The sequence below is a fragment of the Stegostoma tigrinum genome, chromosome 42 (genome assembly GCF_030684315.1).
Source record: "Stegostoma tigrinum isolate sSteTig4 chromosome 42, sSteTig4.hap1, whole genome shotgun sequence".
Classification (NCBI taxonomy): domain Eukaryota; kingdom Metazoa; phylum Chordata; class Chondrichthyes; order Orectolobiformes; family Stegostomatidae; genus Stegostoma; species Stegostoma tigrinum.
The window spans coordinates 13,403,418-13,422,007 of NC_081395.1; the positions used below are offsets into that span (position 1 = coordinate 13,403,418).

Sequence of the window (18,590 nt, forward strand, 5' to 3'; positions counted from 1 at the left end):
AATGGAGATTCACCGGGATGCCGCCAGGGCTTGAGTGATTCGGCTACGAAGAGAAACTGGATAAGGCTGGGTTGCTTTCCTTAGAGCAGAGAAGTTTGCAAAAGGTCCTGACTTTTGCTGTGCAAAATTATGAAGGGGTAGAGCAGATAGGCAGAAATATATTCTCCTTATGAGAGAGGTCAATGCCCAGTTTTAAGGGAAAGAGCAGGTGGTTTAGAGGGAATAATAGGAAACATCCTTTTCACCCAAAGGGTTTTGGGCATCATTGCTTAAAAGGGTGGCAGACCCTCAAACCTCTTAGGAACTACTGAGATGAACACTTGAAACACCTCTGTGGTGCAGTAGCAGTGCCCTTCCCTCTGGACTGGGAGGCCGGGGTTCAAGTCCCACTTTGCTCCAGAGGTGCGCGATAACATCGCTGAATAGGTTCATTGGAAAATATTGACAAAGCTGAAGGTCAAGCGCTGGAAAATGAGATTAGAATAAAATGATGTTCGATGATTGGCACGGCTGCAATGATGGAAGGGTCTCTTTCTGAGCTGTAGAAAACTCTCTGACTCCTCCAATACTTTGTAAGGAGACTAATAATACCACATGAGGAAGCTGTCTTAATTTTAAAAATGTGCCCCTGTCCTCCTATTCTCTCCCATGTGGGAAAACCATCCTTCAGGGTCCATCCTGTCCAATGCCTTCAGGATCTTGTAGGACCAAGTTTCCATAGTTGGGGATTTGAAAATACAAAAGTAATGATAGTTTCCCCCATACTTTGTGAAGAAAGATTCAGTGGGATGATGCTATTCGCTCAGAGATAGTCACCCTCCGAGACTCTACACTGTCTGGAGTGAATCCACTTGGAATCATTAATATTGCATATTTTTTTCTTCTAAGCATTCTTAACACAATTATAGAGTCATAGAGCATGGAAACAAACCCTTCTGCCCAACAAAACTGGCCTCATTTGCCTGTGTTTGGCCCATATCCCTCTAAACTCTTCTTAATCATGTAGCCATCCAGCTGCTTTTTAAATGCAGTATTTATACCAGCCTCCACAGCTTCCTCTGGCAACTCGTTCCATACACACACCACCCTCTGTGTGAAAACACTGCTCCTCAGGTCCCTCTTAAATCTCAACTCAAACGTACGCCCTCTAGTTTTGGACTCCCACATTCCGGGGAAACCTTTGCTATTTACCTAATCAATGCCCCTCATGATTTTATAAACCTCGATTAGGTCACACCTCAGCCTCCAACACTCCAGGGAAGAAAGTCCCAGTCTTTTCAGTATTTACTGCCCCAACCATAATTGCCCTTGACAAGGAGGTGATGGTGTGCTGCCTTCTTAAACCACTGCCATCCATTTTTTGGTGTAGGTACAGCCACATTGCCAATAGGAGGAAATTACAGGGTTTTGTCCGGGCAACAGTGTAGGGATAGCCATACATTTCCAAGATGGGATGGTGAGTGGCTTGGAGGGGAACTTGCAGGGTGTGGCATTCCTGCGCATTTGTTGCCCTTGTCCTTTTAGATAGTAGCGGCTGTGAGATTGTAAGGTGCTGTCTCAGGAGCCTTGGTGATTTTTTGCCCTGCATTTTAAAGGGCAAGCTGTAGCCCCAGCTAAAATGGAATTGGAGCATAAATCTATGAACAATGACCGCTACACAGAATACCTGAATAAAGGCATAAGTTGAAAATTATAATCAGCTACAAGCAAATCTACAAAACTGTCCTTCACATACAGGGTTGTGAAAACAAGGCTCCAACAACAGTGACCTTAATTTATATATCACCTTTCCTGCGAATATCATGGCCTTACAGGTTCCGCAGGAGTATTCTCAAACAAAATTTGGTATTGATTCAGTTCCACAACCCTGGGTCAGATCAAAGTGCTGACAAAGTTTTTAAACTTGCAAAAGAGCACCGATACAGCCAAAAATGTCTATAGATGTAAATTATGTGGCTGGCTGAAAAGGGAGACAGATAGGATCTAACAACTGAGGTGCCACCTGAAATTTTAAATAGGCTGGACATCAAATAGGCTGTCGTCTCTGGATTAAAAGATAATAAGGAGTGGAAAATCTCCAGCTCAAAAGCAAGCTGCCCCTGCAGATTATATACCAAACTGTAGACTCATTTTCTGTTTTATCTGTTAAACAGGACAAAAGGACAGGGTTAAGAAACCACTTTCAACTCGACTGGAGTATACTATTGGGACTGAATGTGTACCAGCCTGGATCTGAGCATTAGCGTGTCGTGATGGTCACATTCGAAGAACTGTCCTCTACTGACCCGTGTTGCAGGTAAGCACTCTCTCTCTCTCTCTTATTGACTGCTGCAGACCTTAAGAAGGAAATAAGACAATTAATGGCCTCTCCCTCACTCTGAATGCTGGAATCCAACCGTAGTTGAGAAGAGTCAGAAGTATAAAATTTCAACCAATCTGAAAAATTAAGGACCATGAAACTGACTGTTCAATAACCAATGTCAAAGATACTGGCAAACCTTCAGTGCAACATTCTATGATCCATTCTTTCAGAACAATTCAGAGACGGATTTGCATATCTTTTTTATTATCTATTATCTTTTTGGACTCACCTTCTCATTTTTAATCTGTTTCAATATGTGGTGCATTACTAATTCTCATCATAGACTCCCTACAGTGTGGAAATGGGGCCCTTTCGTCCAAGAAGCCCACACCTACCCTTAGAGCATCCCAACCAGGCCCATCTAATCTACACATCCCCAGATAGTATGGGGAAATTTAGCATGGCGAATTCACCCGAAACTCCACATCTTTGGACTGTGGGAGGAAACCAGAGCACCCGGAGGATACCCACACAGACATGGGGGGGATGGGCAAACTCCACACAGACAGTCGCCCGAGGGTGAGATTGAACCCGGGTCCCTGGCGCCGTGAGGCAGCAGTGGTAGCCACTGTTCCGCTATTTTTCACATAAAAGTAATTTAATAAACTCAACACTTTTGTTAAGTCAAAAAAGCCTGACTAAAGTGGCTCCTTTTAAAAATACAAGTTCATGTGGTTCCAGGGGAGATTCATACACAAGGATTCTGTCAAAATGAATCAAGAGATTGGTGTGGCACTGAATGTGGAAGGCAAGTCAGTTCATCCCTCCTCATGTGGGGACCTGGTAGTTTGGGACTTTTCATCCAGGATTGTATCGATGTAGGGAACCTCTCTTGGGGTCCACTTGCAACATGAGAATGAAGTGACATTAGGAAAAATGTTATCTCTTGTGGGCTGGGCTCAAACGAGGGTTACAGGAGCAGGTGTTGTCCATTCGGCACTTCTTCCGGCCTGATACACAATCCAGCACAATCACAGCAGACCTACGTTCCTACAGGCACCTTGACCAACTACCTGGTCTATCGAAAATCCAAAACAGCCAAGATACATTTTAAAGTTGAAACCGGGGGCCCACAAAAGGCAGCAACAAGGTGAATTTTGTCACTGAGAAAGAGGGTCATGTCTGCGTGGAACTCTCTTCTTCATACAGGAATTTGGAGGGGGAGGTCACTGAATACAGTCTAAGACAGAGGGAAACAGATTCTTGACCAACAAGGGAGCCTAAGGTTAGCAGGGATCAGGGTCATGGGAGGAAGCTCATGGGAGAAAGCAGGAAGAACAAGATTTGGAGTACATTGTGGAGCCGAACACCAGCTGCTAACGTGTGCCGATCACACAGAATCCAGTGTTTAGAAGCTGAGGCCAGATATTAAATCTGGGAATATACATTTCTGTGGAGATTTTCAGAGATAGGGTTCTTGGGACATGGCATGGGGGAATGCAGATGAGTTGGGTCTATGTGGTACAACTACTTAGCCTCCACCTGCTTTAATCGAAGTCCAGTTACCAGAGATGCAAAGAGAGAGAGAGGAACAGAGACAGATTAGAGACATCTCTGACCTCCTCGCAGTGAGGGTCCATGATAGATGTTGAATCTCAGTGCATCATCCTCAGGGCTTCCCAAGTTGTGGAACGTGACCCAGCTCAGCCCCCATGAGAATAGATTTTGGGGTCACACGAGCTCAGGGAGGAGCAACAGCTGCCGCAGAACTCAGGCTGGGCATGAATGGGCTTGCGTACAGGCAGACCATTGGGGCCCGATCGAAGTTGCAACAGGACAGGACTAAACTTTCAAACCTTCTCGCTCTGCTCAACCTACCCAACACCCGCACACCTCTCCTGCAGCTCAAACCACCAACTGTTAGGCCCCTTTAACAACTAAAGCCCTCATGCAATCCCCTGGCAAGCAGCCTCTCTTCCATAAACCACCAACGCCAACATCCTCAGGCAAACATGAAGCCTGGGCCAATCCCTTGGGGAGGGGGAATGGGGTTCCTGACAAATGGCTCCAGGCCCAAATCCCTCTCCCTGGCAGGTCGGGCCTACTCCCAAGAAGCAGCCAGTTTCCATGGGGAAGGCAAAGTTGACAGCTCACCTCCAGCAAATGGGACTCCAAAGTCTTCCATAGCCCTTCTGCTATGTAAGACAACGCTGGCAGCTATAATTGCACTAACCCCACGCCTATCTGACACACGGGTTCACTTCCCCACCATCCCCGATGTTCCGGGATCCCAGATCTGTCTGAAGGAAAGAAAGCAGGGGTCTGCTCAAGACAGAGCAAGAAGACGGGTGGGGGTTCAATGGTTGTCAATGGGGTTAGACAGAAATGCAGAAACCACAACAAGCCAGCTGCGATTGTACGGAACAAGGGAGCAGCACTGGCCGGGGGTGGGGGGAGTCTGAATGGCCTGCTTCCATTCGCATGCTCTGTATTTGTATGTGTAGGAGTTAAGTAACCAACATGGAGCCCTCCCCCACAACTCCTGTTCACAACACCAGCTTTTCTGCACATCATTTCCTGCAGAGGCAGGGAAGCTGCTGAAGTAGACTTGTGTTCCAAATTCCTCGTTACTGTCTGACTCCCCTCCCTTCCCACACCTGCCAGACTCAGTCTATCGCTGTCCTAAAAACATCCAGTGATCCCCACATCCACCACCATCTGAGGCACAGAGTTTCAAAGTTGCGTATCTTTCCGAGCGAAAGAAAACAATTCTCAACTCTGTCCCAAAAGGGTGACTCTTAATTATAAAGAGCACCCCCTTGTTCTGTACTGACCCACACCAGGCAATATCCTCTCCACATCCACCTTGTCAAGATGATTCAGGATCTTATAGACTTATATTCAAGTGACCACTCAAACCCCACCACCCAACCGCCCCCCGCCCCCACCACCACCCTCACTCTTCCAAACTCCAGCGGAAACAGCTCAGAGATAGTAAGAACTGCTGATGCTGGAGTCAAAGATAACACAGTGTAGAGCTGGAGGAACACAGCATGCCAGGCAGCAGCAGAGGAGCAGGAAAATTGAAATTGACGTTTCGGGTTGAAACCCGTCTTCAGATTTTTTAAGAAATGTCCCGACACAAAATGTCAACTTTTCTGTTCCTCTGATGCTGCCTGATCTGTTGTGTTCTCCAGTTCCACACTGTGTTATCTCCAGTGGAAACAAGCCAAGTCTGTGCAATCTTGCCACGTAAGACAACCTGCTCATTCCAGCTATCAGCCTCCCAAACCCACCTCCTCATGGTGTAATGGGAATATCAATGGACTAGCAATGCAGAGGTACACACTAATGTCGGGGGGTCAAAGCAGCCTTGAAACAATCGGGAAAAGAAGGCTAGTTTCATCTGGGTCACTTTCACCTTCTAGGGAGTCCTTCTCAGGGCTGGCTGACAAGTCATTCCACTGTTGACTCTTATCTACCTTCCGAAGTAGCCAAGACAGCCTCTCAGTTCGGGGGGCAATTAGGGATGGCCAAGGAACGACGGGCCTCACTAGCGACAACATGTCCCATCAAGGACAAGAAATGGAAATAACTGCATTCCACCACATGGGAAACACTGCTGTATCGCAACAGTGTTGCAGGGTGGAGTGATTGGAACAAGGGCCAAGTGGATCTCAGTATGCAATCCCTGATCAGGGCTGTTAAACCGGGCCAGTCAGGGAGCCCTGTCTGACAGATATAAACAGGAGATTCCGAGAGTTATTCATTCTAGTGACTGGGACCAAATTGGGTGGACAGATTTCATGTACTGTGCACATGTTAAAAAAAGGGTGACTTGGTGACAGGGTACTGACTTCTCTTTGACTAGGTTATGATCACATTAGTGTGCAAAAAGTTACAAACTGGAATGGTTCAAGATGGCAGCTCACCACCCTGCTTCTCAAGGGTGACTAGAAACAGGTAATCAATATTAGGTCCTGCCAGCGACACCCATGTCTCATTGAAGGCAAGAGATGGAAGCGATCATGAGGTTGCCAGGTTATGATTACAACAGCTTACAAATAGCCACACAATAAGCTCCAAAGTACAGGTCTCCTTCATTCACAGAATTAAACGTGAAAGGTCCAGTGCCCAGCACTGATGAATATGCATCAGGCATGGAGTTCATTCCATTGGACTTGTGCTGTTTAAGACCACATGAAGTGGGACTTGATATGAACCTAATTGCTGTGGGGAGCACGTTAATCAGAAACATCCTGATAACGAGGCTTTCGAAGCAAATGTTGTGTTAAGGGCCAGGGGCTGCAAAGATACGTTCAGGCAAGGCTGTGCAACACAGCAGCTGCGGAAACAAAACAAAAAAACACTCAAGATATCCAGACGCTGGATAATCGCTGCCCTGCCTCCGTTTGCATAAATTGCCCTGCATTAGCATAAGCACTCTCCACGCAATTTAAACAGCAAAAAGTGCTGCAATTATGAGGCAGATACAGTCAATGGCAGCGAGAGAGATCTATTCAACAGACGCCCGGAGTGTTCACACTCTTCTCAGAGTTCTTTGTGTGATTAGAGGCTAATTTCACATTAAATCCAGGAGAACCACAGTTAAATGGACTTCCAAAACTAAGCATCAATGTCAGAGAGGGAGAGAGAGTGTGTGTGCAGAAGTCCCTGGAATTATTCACGTCAGCAACTGATCTATCATATTGGAGACTGATACAGACATTCTGGAGCTGTGCCCAACTCCATTAAACCAGCAGTTGACATCCTCTCTGCTTCAGATTAACACTTTAGACAAATTAGATTCATTTCCAGTGACATTTCGGCTCCACTCTCCGTCTCGAATGAGAAACATGAACACAGAATATCTCTACCACTCCCACACCCGCCCCAAGCAACTCCTTCAATGCTTTTCAGTAAAGCCATTTCTTTTCAAGATGGCAGCAAAGCAGGAGTAGCTGCTCTTGTCAGCTTTCTTTCTCTCTTGTTTTCTTTTTGCTTTTGCCTTTTTTTTTCATTTTTCCTTTTTCTTTGTTTTCCTTTTCTTTTGTGCCTCTGGTGGCAATGGCTCTAGAACAATCCTGCCCAGGGTCTCCTGGCAAGCAGGAACAGTTTCTGGCTCACGCGCCCAACTCCAGGTCTGCAGCTAGGCCCGAGGACTTGAAGGGAGAGAAGGTCTGGTCTTGCCCCATTGTGGCGGCCTCCATGTGTGGCAGTCTTGACCCAGAATGGAGGTCTCGTCCTCGTGTGGAAGTCTTCTTCATCTTCGGTTTCCAGGTCTCCCAGTGTCCAGCAGGTTGTCTCGTCCAGGAGGGTCAGTGTCCCTCCGTAGAGGTCTCTGCCCTTGTATCCACTGGCCTGACGCAGCAGAGTGGTGCCGGTTGTATCTTCAGGGCATTCCATTGTTCCTAAGTCTGCCTTTTCCAAGGCCAGGAGCCATTAACCAACCTGAAACAAGCTTTGTCTTAACTTTACTTTTGTTTTATTATTATGTATGACTTCTGCCATTGATCAAAAATGCAGCACCGCAGCACCTACATGTAAAAGTGCGCGTGACAATAAATTTCTGTTCGATTCTAACACAGAGCATCAAATGGTACTACAGGACACTCAATTTAATTCTATGGTGCCATGGTTATTTTGTTCTGTTTGATAAAGCTTCTCATTGAGAGAGGAGAAATGGGTTTAGGGGCTGAAGATGGGTATGTGAGCGTTGAGGGCAAAGCTACATTGCCCCAAGTGAGTTGATTCAGAAAGAATCTGGCATGGCCACCCAAGGTGATGGAAAACAGATTCACTAAGAAGTGGGCAATTCTCTCTCAAGGAATGCTTCCGAGTCAAGGCTTGATCGAGTGCGAAACACCGCACTAAGAGGGGTGATTGATACTAAATCGTTGAAGATAGGTGTAGGATAATTTCTCAAAATTGATCAGGAAGGAGTCAGGAAAATGGGACAGTTAACTTTCAGTCACGGATGACACAGTTACCCCAGAGGGGGTACATCACAGGTTCATGAGCAGGACATTAGGATTAGGGCTAAAGATCAGGGTGGGTCAGGAACATTGGAAGAAGCAGGAATAGGCCATTCAGCCCCTCAAGCCTGCAAAGCAATTCAACTAGATCATGGCTAATCTTCCAGCTCAACACAGTATTTCCCCCCATCCCGCACACTATCCCATATATTTCTTGATATCTTTTATATCTAGAAACCTACTGAACTCTGTCTTGAATATCCTCAATGACTGAATGCCCAAAGCCAACTCAGGAGGACAGACAATCATACAGCATGGAAACAGACCCTTTGGTCCAACTCGTCCATGCCAACCAGGCATTGTAAACTGATCCAATCCCATTTGCCAACATTTGGCCTCCATCCCTTTAAACCCTTCCTATCACGTACCCATCCAAATGCCTTTTAAATACTGTATTTGTACCAGCCTCTACTGCTTCCTCTGGCAGCTCATTCCATACACACAGCACCCTCGAGAAAAAGTTTGCCCCTTAGGTTCCTTTTACATTTATCCCCTCTCACATTAAAGCTATGTCCTCTAGTTTTGGACACGTCTACATTGGGGGAAAGACCTTGACTATTTACCCTATCCATTTCCCCTCACAATAAACCTCCATTAGGTCACCCCTCAGTCTCCAATGCTCCATGGAAAATAGCCCCAGCCTATTCAACCTCTCCCTACAACTCAAACCTTCTAATCCCTGCAACATCCTTGCAAATCTTTTCTGAATCTTTCCAAGTTTAACAGTCTCCTTCCTACAGCATGGCAGCCAAAATTAAATGCAGTATTCTAAAAGTGGCCTCAACAATGTCCTGTACAACTGCGAGATGACATCCCAATTCCTATATTCAACGCACTGACCAATAAAGACAAGCGCACTAAATGCTGCCTTCACTGCCTTGTCTACCTGTGACTCCACTTTCAGAAACTATTCACCTGCACCACTAGGTTTCTTTGTTTAGTAACACTCCCCAGGGCCCTACCCTGACCTGTATAAGTCCTGCGCTGGTTTGCCCTACCAAAATGCCGCACTTTATGTTTAACTAAACTAAACTCCATCTGGCACTCTTTGGCCCATCTGATTAAAGTCCCATAGTACTCGGAGATAACCTTCTTCACAATCCAATTTTGGTGTCATCTGCAAACTTCCTAACCATGACTCCTATATTCACATCCAAATGATACAAATGATGGAGAAGAAGTGGACCCAGCACCGCTCCTTGAAGCACACCACTGGTCACAGGCCTCCAGTCTATAAAACAACCACCACCCTCTGTCACCTACCTTCAAGCCAATTTTCCATTCAGTTGGCTAACTTCCCTTATATTCCATGTGATCTAGCCTTGCTACCAAGTCTACCATGTGGTTTTTCACGCACCTTGCTGAAGTCCATACAGACATCTACCGCGCTGCCTTCATCAATGTTCTTTGTCACCTCCTCAAAAAATTCACTCAAGTTGGTGAAACACGATTTCCCACACACAAAGCCATGTTGACTACCCCTAATCAGTCCTTGCCTTTCTAAATGCACGTAAATCTTGTCTCTCAGAATCCCTTCCAACAACTTGCCGACCACTGATGTCAGACTCACTGGCCTACAGTTCCCTGGAATTTCCTTACCACTTTTCTTAAATAACAGCACCACATTAGCTATCCTCCAACATTCTGGCACCACACCCATGGCTGCCAATGATAAAGGTATCTCAGTAAGGGGCTCAGCAATCTCTTCCCACAAAGTCCTGGGATAAACCTGATCAGATCCAGGGATTTAACTATCTTGCTATGTTTTGAGATCTCCAGTACCTCTTCTTCTGTAATTTGGACACTTTAAGACATCAGTATTTATTTCCCCAGGTTCCCTAGTCCTTCTCCACTATAAATACTGACCCAAAATATTCATTTAGTATCTCCCCCATCTCCCATGGTTCAACACATAAATGGCTTCGTTGATCTTGAAGGGTCCCTAATCTCTCCCTAGTTACTCTTTTTCTCTTAAGTATTTGTAGAATTTCTTTGGATTCGCCTTTAACCTATTTGCCAAAGTTATCTCATGTCCCCTTTCTGCTCTCCTATGTATTCTTTAACTGACCTTCTACTTTTCTCTGGATTCACTTGATCCCAGCTGTCTAACTTGACATATGCTTCCTACTTTTTTCTGGCTAAAGCCTCAATTTCTCTAGCCATCCAGCATTCCCTACACCTACCAGCCTTGCCCTTTGCACTTACGGGGTCATACTGTCTCTGAACTCTTGTTATCTCATTTTTGAAGGCCTCACACTTCGCAACCACTCCTTTCCCAGCAAACAGCCTCCCCAAGTAACTCTTTGAAACCTCCTGCCTATTACCATAAAAAATGGCCATATTCCAATTTGGAACTTTAAGATCAGGTCTATCTTTTTTCCATAATATGGATGATAATGGAATAGTGTAGGTTAGATGGGCTTCAGTTTGGTTTCACAGGTTGGCGCAACATCGAGGGCTGAAGGGCCTGTACTGCGCTGTAGTGTTCTATGTTCGATGTTCGAGTAAAGCTAATAGAATTATAATCACTTGGCCCTAAGTTTTCCCCCAGTGAACCCTCAGTCATTTGCCCTGCCTTATTTCCCAACAGAAGATCAAGTTTTGCTCCTCTTCTAATAGGTACATCCACACATCCAATAAGAAAATTTTCTTGTACACTTATTTGCCTCTGTTCAAGTACTTAACACTATGGCAGCCCCAATATGTTTGGAAAATTAAAATCCTCTACCATTAGAGCCCTATTATTCCTACAGATATATCTGAGATCTCCTTACGTATTTGCTTCTCAATTTCCGTGTGTGGGTGCGTGCATGTGAGTGAGATGACTGCGTCTGAGCTTGTGCAAATGGATTACAGCAGTTCATTTCCAATGGCAGGACCCAGGATCGCCTGCACTGGGAGCACACTCTGTATTTAAGGAGCATCTCAAAAGGAGGAGGGAAGGTGCGGAGAGGATTCTGGGTGGGAATTCCAGAACTCCAATGGGAGGGATTAAAACAGGGATGGGGTGGGAAAGAGGCCAGCAGGGGAAAAAAATTCAGGCCCAATCACAGAATTTGCAGGCTTGACTATCAAGTGTCCGCAAGTCCGGATGGAATAACACGGTTGCCCCTGGAGTGCTGCGGCGGTACCAGGGAAGATTCCACACCCATGCTTGGCATAGACAAAGCAAAGCACTGACACAGGATGACAAAAAGCTTCACCGAATAAGCATACGGTAAACAGCTGAACATATTGGCACAGAGTGCCCGTTACCTCAATACGACCGGTGTCTGGTTGGAAGCCACGTGCTGGATCTTCCGTTGTAACTCGACATTGTATGGCGCTGCCATTGATGCGGATGTTTTCCTGCTTGAGGCCGAGATCGGGTAAACTCTTCCCCTCGGTCACGTGTATCTGGGCATGTACAAGGTCAACACTGCAGACGCGGACGGGGGAAGAGAAAGAGGAAGAGACAGTCAGCCAGTGGAAACGGTACAGTGGAGAGCAGGGCACCTCCCCAAAACCAAGGAGCACTGAAGCAGCAGGCTCTGCATTTCGACCTGCTCCACCATTGGTTTTGTGGCCAACACTTTCATTGACCCCAAGGCTACAAGCCGGTTTCTGACACTCCAACATCTGTTCATAGTTTAGTCAGGTCATCAGTTTCCCCGGGATCTCCTGGAGTTTCTGGGAACTGAAACACAGAAACAATGAAGATACAGGCTGGAAGCAACTCAGGTCAATTTAAGGGTGTGATTTTTGTTTTTTTGACAAGTTTTCTGTAAATGGTTTTAATTCAAAAAACATCAGAAACGGAAAGAAGACTGTCTGCTTGACAGTCAGAAGCATCAAATCAGCAAAAACAGTGGGTGATTTGCAATGAACAATTTCAGGTGAGTTGGAGATGCGGTGATAATGTCACTAGACTAGCAATACAAAGGCAAAAGCAGAAATTGTTGCCAAAACTCAGAGGTCAGGCAGCATCTGTGGGGAGAAAACAGAGTTAACTTTTCGGGTCCAGTGACCCTTCTTCAGAACAAGGTTTGACCTAAAAGCAGAGGATAGACAAGCTGGGACTATTTTCGCTGGAGCGTGGAGGGTTGAGGGGTGACCTTGTAGAGTCTTTTAAATCATGAGGGGTGACTGGCAGGTGTCTCTTCCCTAGAGTAGGGGATTTCAAGACCTGGGGACATATTTTTAAGGTAAGAAGAGAAACATTCAAAAAAGGACATGAGGAGCAACTTTTTTTACACAGAGAATGGTTAGTATGTGCAATGAACTTCCAGCTACAACGTTTAAAAGACATTTGGTCAAGCAGGGAAGATTTGAAGGGGTATGGGCCAGGCACAGGTTAGTTTTGTTTAAGAAAATGGACAGCATGGACTGGTTGGGTGAAAGGACTGATGGTCGCAATGGAAGTTGGTATTTATGGAGAAGATGGGTAGGGGAGGGGGGGGAGGAGTAAACAGCAGGTAGAGATGGAGCATAATAATTCTCCAGCATTGCACAACACAACAATCTCTATTCAGAACGCTGCTAAAATTTGAGAAATGCCAAGGGACTTCAGAAGATTCAGCCAAGCTAAATGGCAAACCTGAATTACTCACACAGTTCATGAACACTGCTACAATAGAACTTCTATAAAATATTTACTAAACTCCTAGATTTATTTTAAACAGTCAAGTTTAAAGGCTATTTGGAATCACAGAATCAGGCAGCCTAGAATGAGGCTAATCAGCCCACTACATCAGTGCTAGTTCTTTGGAAGAGTTGTTCAATTAGAGGCACTCCCTCACTCTTGCACCATAGCACTTAACAGTTTCGCTTCATTTATCCAATTTTTGTTCTAGATTTGTGTCCATGCCCTTCACAGATGCAAATTTCAGATCACAACTGGCTGCTTCTTTAAAAGAATGAATCCTTATCTCTCCGCCTGGTTGCTGATCCTCCTTCCAATGCAAAATGTTTCTCCATATTTCCTTACTCACTGCAGAACATCTTTCCAGACCGTGGGAGGGGGGGGGGGTGTGAAACGGTAGCAGGAACACCAATGCTGGCCACTTGTCTCCCCTAAGCGAGTGAGACAAATTTAATGCAGGGGATTAATTTTGGTGCCGGAAACTTTGGGAATGGCTGTGTATGGGTATGTGGTGAGGTTGACCGGAGGTCAGGTCCCATGACCTACAAAGTTCAGGTAGATGATGCAGTCCTGGATCACCTGAAAGCTGTTACCTTGCAAGCGGGGCAAAACAGACCTGGCCCCTCAGGATAGCCAGAAGGCCTGTCAGAAGCCAGAGGCTATCCCCCTCTGTTTAGTGTCGAAGAAACATCAGAAGCTGAGATGGATGCAGTCTCGATACCATTACAGCCAAGAGAAGAGGAGGAAATTCTGCTGAGACACTCCACATACAAGAGATGGGCTATGGTCTGCTACACACTGTCCATGTCAGAGTCTGAGTCAGAGGACCTGGGGCAAAACTATCGCAGGAATGGCTACAAGAGAAAGACCAAGCCTACGTCCCCGGACTTAGTGGGGAAGGGATGCAGTGATTGGAGCCAGGTGGATCTTGTTAACTGTGAGATCCTTGATTGGGGGGTGCTAACCTGGGCCAATCAGGAAAGCCCTGGCTGACAGACATAAACTGGAGATTTAGAATCCCCTCAGTTGAGGGGACTGTCTCTGAGCTGGCTGGTCACCACCAGTGTACTGTGCACAAGTAAAGGGTGACTTGGCGATGAGATACCGGCTTCTGTGCAGTTATTTCAACCTCTTACTCTGAGACTGTCTCTCTGCGTTCTAGATACTTCACCCATCTCCAGGAAGGGTGAACTATCTGTCCTGCACCTACCTTGGCAAGTGCTGCAAATATTTCATCTGTTTCAATGACATTACCTCTCGTTTTTCTAAAATCTATTCAATGAAGACCTGGTCCTTTCAATATCCCTTCACATGACAATCCCACCACCTCAGTGTTCATAAACCCCTGTATCCTTCCACAGGAAGAGAAGAGGAGGCCGCTCACTCCATCATGGCAGTTCTGGCTGCTTGAGAGAATGACCTAATTCAAACTATCCACTCTCCCGATCCTTATCAAATTTGGCCAACCATTTTCTCCCTCACTGTTTTAAATTTTTTAATCAAAACCCTTGCGAAAGTTGCACTGAATTGGCTTCCATTGTTGTTGTAGGCACTGTATTCCAGATTGCAACAGATCACTGTGTTAAGTTTCAGAAAGAACTAATAGAGTAATAAAGATGTACAGCATTGAAACAGAAACTTCAGTCCAACTCGTCCATGCCAACCAAATATAAATTAATCCAGTCCCATTTGCCAACATTTGGGCCATGTTCTTCTAAACCCTTCCTATTCATGTACCCATTCCGATGCCTTGTAAATGCTGTAATTGTTCCAGCCTCCACTACTTCCTCTGTCATTCCACTCACATACCACCCTCTGCATGAAAAAGTTGCCCCTCAGGTCCCTTTTAAATCTTTCCCTTCTCACCTTAAACCTATGCCCTTTAGTTTTGGACTCCCCTACCCTCAGAAAAGGATCTTGGCTATTCATGCTCTCAATGACCTGTATCACCCCTCAGCCTCCAATGTTCCAGGGAAAATAGTCCCAGCCTATTCAGCCTTCCCGATAGCTCAAACTCTCCCACCCCCACAACATCCTTATAAATCTTTCCTGAACCCTCTGAATCTCCCCTCTGTTGCTGCCTCCTTGCCCTTTAAATTTGCATCCCTCTGCTTAGTTGTAAGTGGTCACAATTCCTCCCTATTTAGCCAATCCATACTACTAATAATACATTTTGCAACCTCCCTCCTAAGAAAAGATTCTACTGCCAAACACAGAATTTAATCTGTAATGGTTTAATGAAGAACTTTGCACATTGTGTTTTTTTTGAGCGTGTGTGTGTGGATTAGTTGAACAGCTTGCATGCATTGCACAATCAAGTTGGAGATAAATACCTGTTTTGCAGATCCATTTATATGAATAATTATAGCCATTCCTCCGAAATGACTTAATTTTCATGAAAAGTTCAGGGAGGTATAATTAAACCAAAAGGTAATCAGCATTGTAATGAGAATTATTTTTGTGTCATCACATGCTCGGGGGCCAAAGTAAAATCTTGCAGACTGAAACAGTCGAGTTGGCAGAGAGTCGTATATCAGCGGTTCCCCAGGCTGCCAACAAGTTCTGTTCTTGTACGCAGGTCAGAACATAATGTAGGGCACTATAAAGTAGCCATCTGTAGGTAGAGGAAATAATCATATGTTGGATTTGAAAACTACACTCCTTTGTAAATTGGGTACCCGCTGTACTGTTGCCAGGACAGTTTCCAAAACCAAAATATTTTTGATCCAACCAGAGATCAGCCTGGTTCCGATCTAATGGTGTGCAATGAGGCAGGTTGAATAAATGAGGTGGGAGTAACAGATCCCTTAGGAAACAGAGATAATTACTTATATAACTCAGCATTCAATTTCAGAGAACACAGAACATACACAGAACTGTACTGCACAGGAACATGATGCCAAATTAAACTAATCCCTTCTACATGTCCTTGGTCCATATCCTTCCATTCCTTGCCTATTCATGTGCTTATCTAAAAGATGAATGCCCTTATCCTATCTGCCTCCACCACGACACCTGACAGTGCATTCCAAGCTCCTACCATCCTCTGTGCAAAAAAACCTGCCCCTCAATTCTCCTTTGAATTTCCCCCCTCACTTTAAATGCATGCCCCCTACTATTACACATTACAACTCTGAGAGAAAAGATTCAGACCATCAACCTTACGTATGCATCTCATAATTTTATAGACTTCTATTGAGTCTTCCCTTAGCCTCCACTGCTCCAGAGAAAACCACTTGAGTTTTTCTAACCTCTCCTTATAGCTCATAACCCCTAATCCAGGCAGCGTCCGGGTAAACCTCTTCTGCGCCGTCTCCAAAGCCCGCACATTTTTCCTGAAATGTGGTGACCAGAATTAAATGCAATACTCTAAGTGTGGCCTCACCAAAATCTTTCAAATTGCAACATAACATCCTAACTCTTGTACTCAATTCCCCAGCCAATAAAGGCCAGCATGCCATATGCCTTCTTCTCCACCCTACCTACTTGCATGGCCACTTTCAGGGAGCTAAGCCATTAACTGTGTATTTTTCCTTAACATTTTATCACCCTAAGAGCAGCACCTCACACTTACCTAGATTAAACTCCATCTGTCATTTCTCCACCCATGTCTGCAACTGATCTATATCCAGGTGTATCCCTTCACAACCTTCTACACCATCCACAACTCCACTGATCTCTGTATTGTCTGTAAACTTACTAACCCACCCATCAACATTTTCATTTAAGTCATTTATATATATCAGAAACAGCAGAGACTCCAGTACAGATCCCTGCAGAACATCACTAATCGCGGACCTCCAGGTGAAAAATACTCTTCCATCACTATCCTCTGCCTTCTATGGGCAAGCCAATTCTGAATCCACGCGGCCAAGTCACCAAGGATCCCATGCATTTCAAACTTTTGGATGAGCCTACCATGAGGGACCTTGTCATAAGCCTTACTAAAATCCATGTAAACAACAGCCTCCACCCTCATCAATCACTTCCGTCACCTCCTCGAAAAATTCAATCAAGTTAGTTAGACATACCTGCCCTGCACAAAGCCATGCTGACTGTCCCAAATTAGGCCACGCTTTTCCAAATGTGCTTAAATCCTATCCTTTAAAATTCTCTGCAATATCTTCCTAACCACCGATGTGCGACTCACTGATCTACAGTTTCCTGCATTATTCCTATTTCCTTTCTTGAAAAGAAGGATAATATTTGCTACTCACCAGTTCTCCAGAACCTCACCAGTGGCTAACAATGATATAAAGATATTGGTCAAGGCCCCAACAATCTCTTCTCTTGCATTTCTCAAAAACCTGGAGTAAATACCATTGTGCCCTGGGGACTTATCCACCCTAATACTCTTTGAGAGATCCAAAACTTCTTTCTTGTTCTCAAAATGCCTTAGCATATTAGCATGCTCCACACTAATCTCACTGTCCTCCATGCCCTTCTCCTGGATGAATACCCATGCAAAGCACTCATTCAGAACCTCACCCACACCCTCTGCCTCCAAGTACATGTTCGCTCCTTTATCCTTGAGTGGTCTTACCTTCTCCCTAGTTATCCTCTTGTTTTTAATGTATCTATAGAATGCATTTGGATTCTCTTTAACTCTACATGCCAAGGTCATTTCATGGTCCCTTCTTGCTCTCCTAATCCCCTGCTTGAGTACTTCCTCACAGGTCCTGTCCAATTTTAGCTTCCTAAACCTTACATATGTTTCTTTTTACCTTTGGACTAAATTCACAACCTCCCTCGTTATGCAAAGGTCCCTTATGTTGTCATCCTTGTCCTTCCTCCCTGCTGGAAGTTGCAGGTCTTGAACTCTCATCAGCAGGTCTTTAAACAATTCCCACATCTCAAATGTGGGCTTGCCTGATAACAGATCGTCCCAAATAATACTTCTTAGCTCCTGCCTAATATTGATATAATTTGCTCTTACCCAATTTAGTATCTTTTTACAAGGTCCTGACTTATCCTTGTTCACAATAATCTTAAAACTTAAGGAGTTGTGATCACTGCTTACAAAATGCTCTCCCAATGAAAGGTCAGCCACCTGGCCAGGCTCAATAGCCAATACAAGATCCAGCATGGATGTTCTTGGGTTGGGAGCAACTATGCTTGGAATAAATAAGAGTAATTACAAAGGGACTAGGGCAGGGGTAGTGGAGTTTAGCAGCAAAACCAGACAAAATAGTTCACAGCTTACAGCAAAGATACATTCCAGTAAATATATTCAGTTCATTCCAAAAAGATGCCTAGATGCCTAGAATTGAAAGAAAAGCACACAATGTGGCGAAGATTTATGGTAAGTCAGAGAATTGGGAAAGCTTTAAAACCAACAAAAGATGATCCAAAAATTGAAGACAGAGAAAATAAAGTTTGAGGGAAAACATCCAAGTAATATCAAGATGGACATCAAGAGCTTCTTTAAGCATATTAAAGAAAGTCAGAAGCCAAGGTCAACATCAGTATCTTAGAGAATGAGCCTGGAGACATAATAATGATGATCCTGGAAATGGCACAGGATTTGAACAAACATTTTGCACCATCAGGAGGGTGAATGGGAGCACGATATAGCTTTGGTTGAGAAGACTAGGGTGAAAGCAAAGAGATTCTTTTAAGTATATTAAAGGAA

The 18,590-nt window shown here is 44.9% G+C and overlaps 1 protein-coding gene across 17 annotated transcripts in view; it reads right to left on the reverse strand.

The window, feature by feature from the left end:
* LOC125449241 (pyruvate carboxylase, mitochondrial-like) overlaps window positions 1-18,590 on the reverse strand; it is a 765,853-nt gene that overhangs the window by 485,959 nt on the left and 261,304 nt on the right. For all 17 annotated transcript variants that reach the window (XM_059641558.1, XM_059641556.1, XM_059641559.1 and 14 more), the window contains one exon: window positions 11,593-11,755. In XM_059641558.1, coding sequence (XP_059497541.1) covers window positions 11,593-11,755 — 163 coding nt within the window. The remainder of the gene's footprint in view (window positions 1-11,592; window positions 11,756-18,590) is intronic.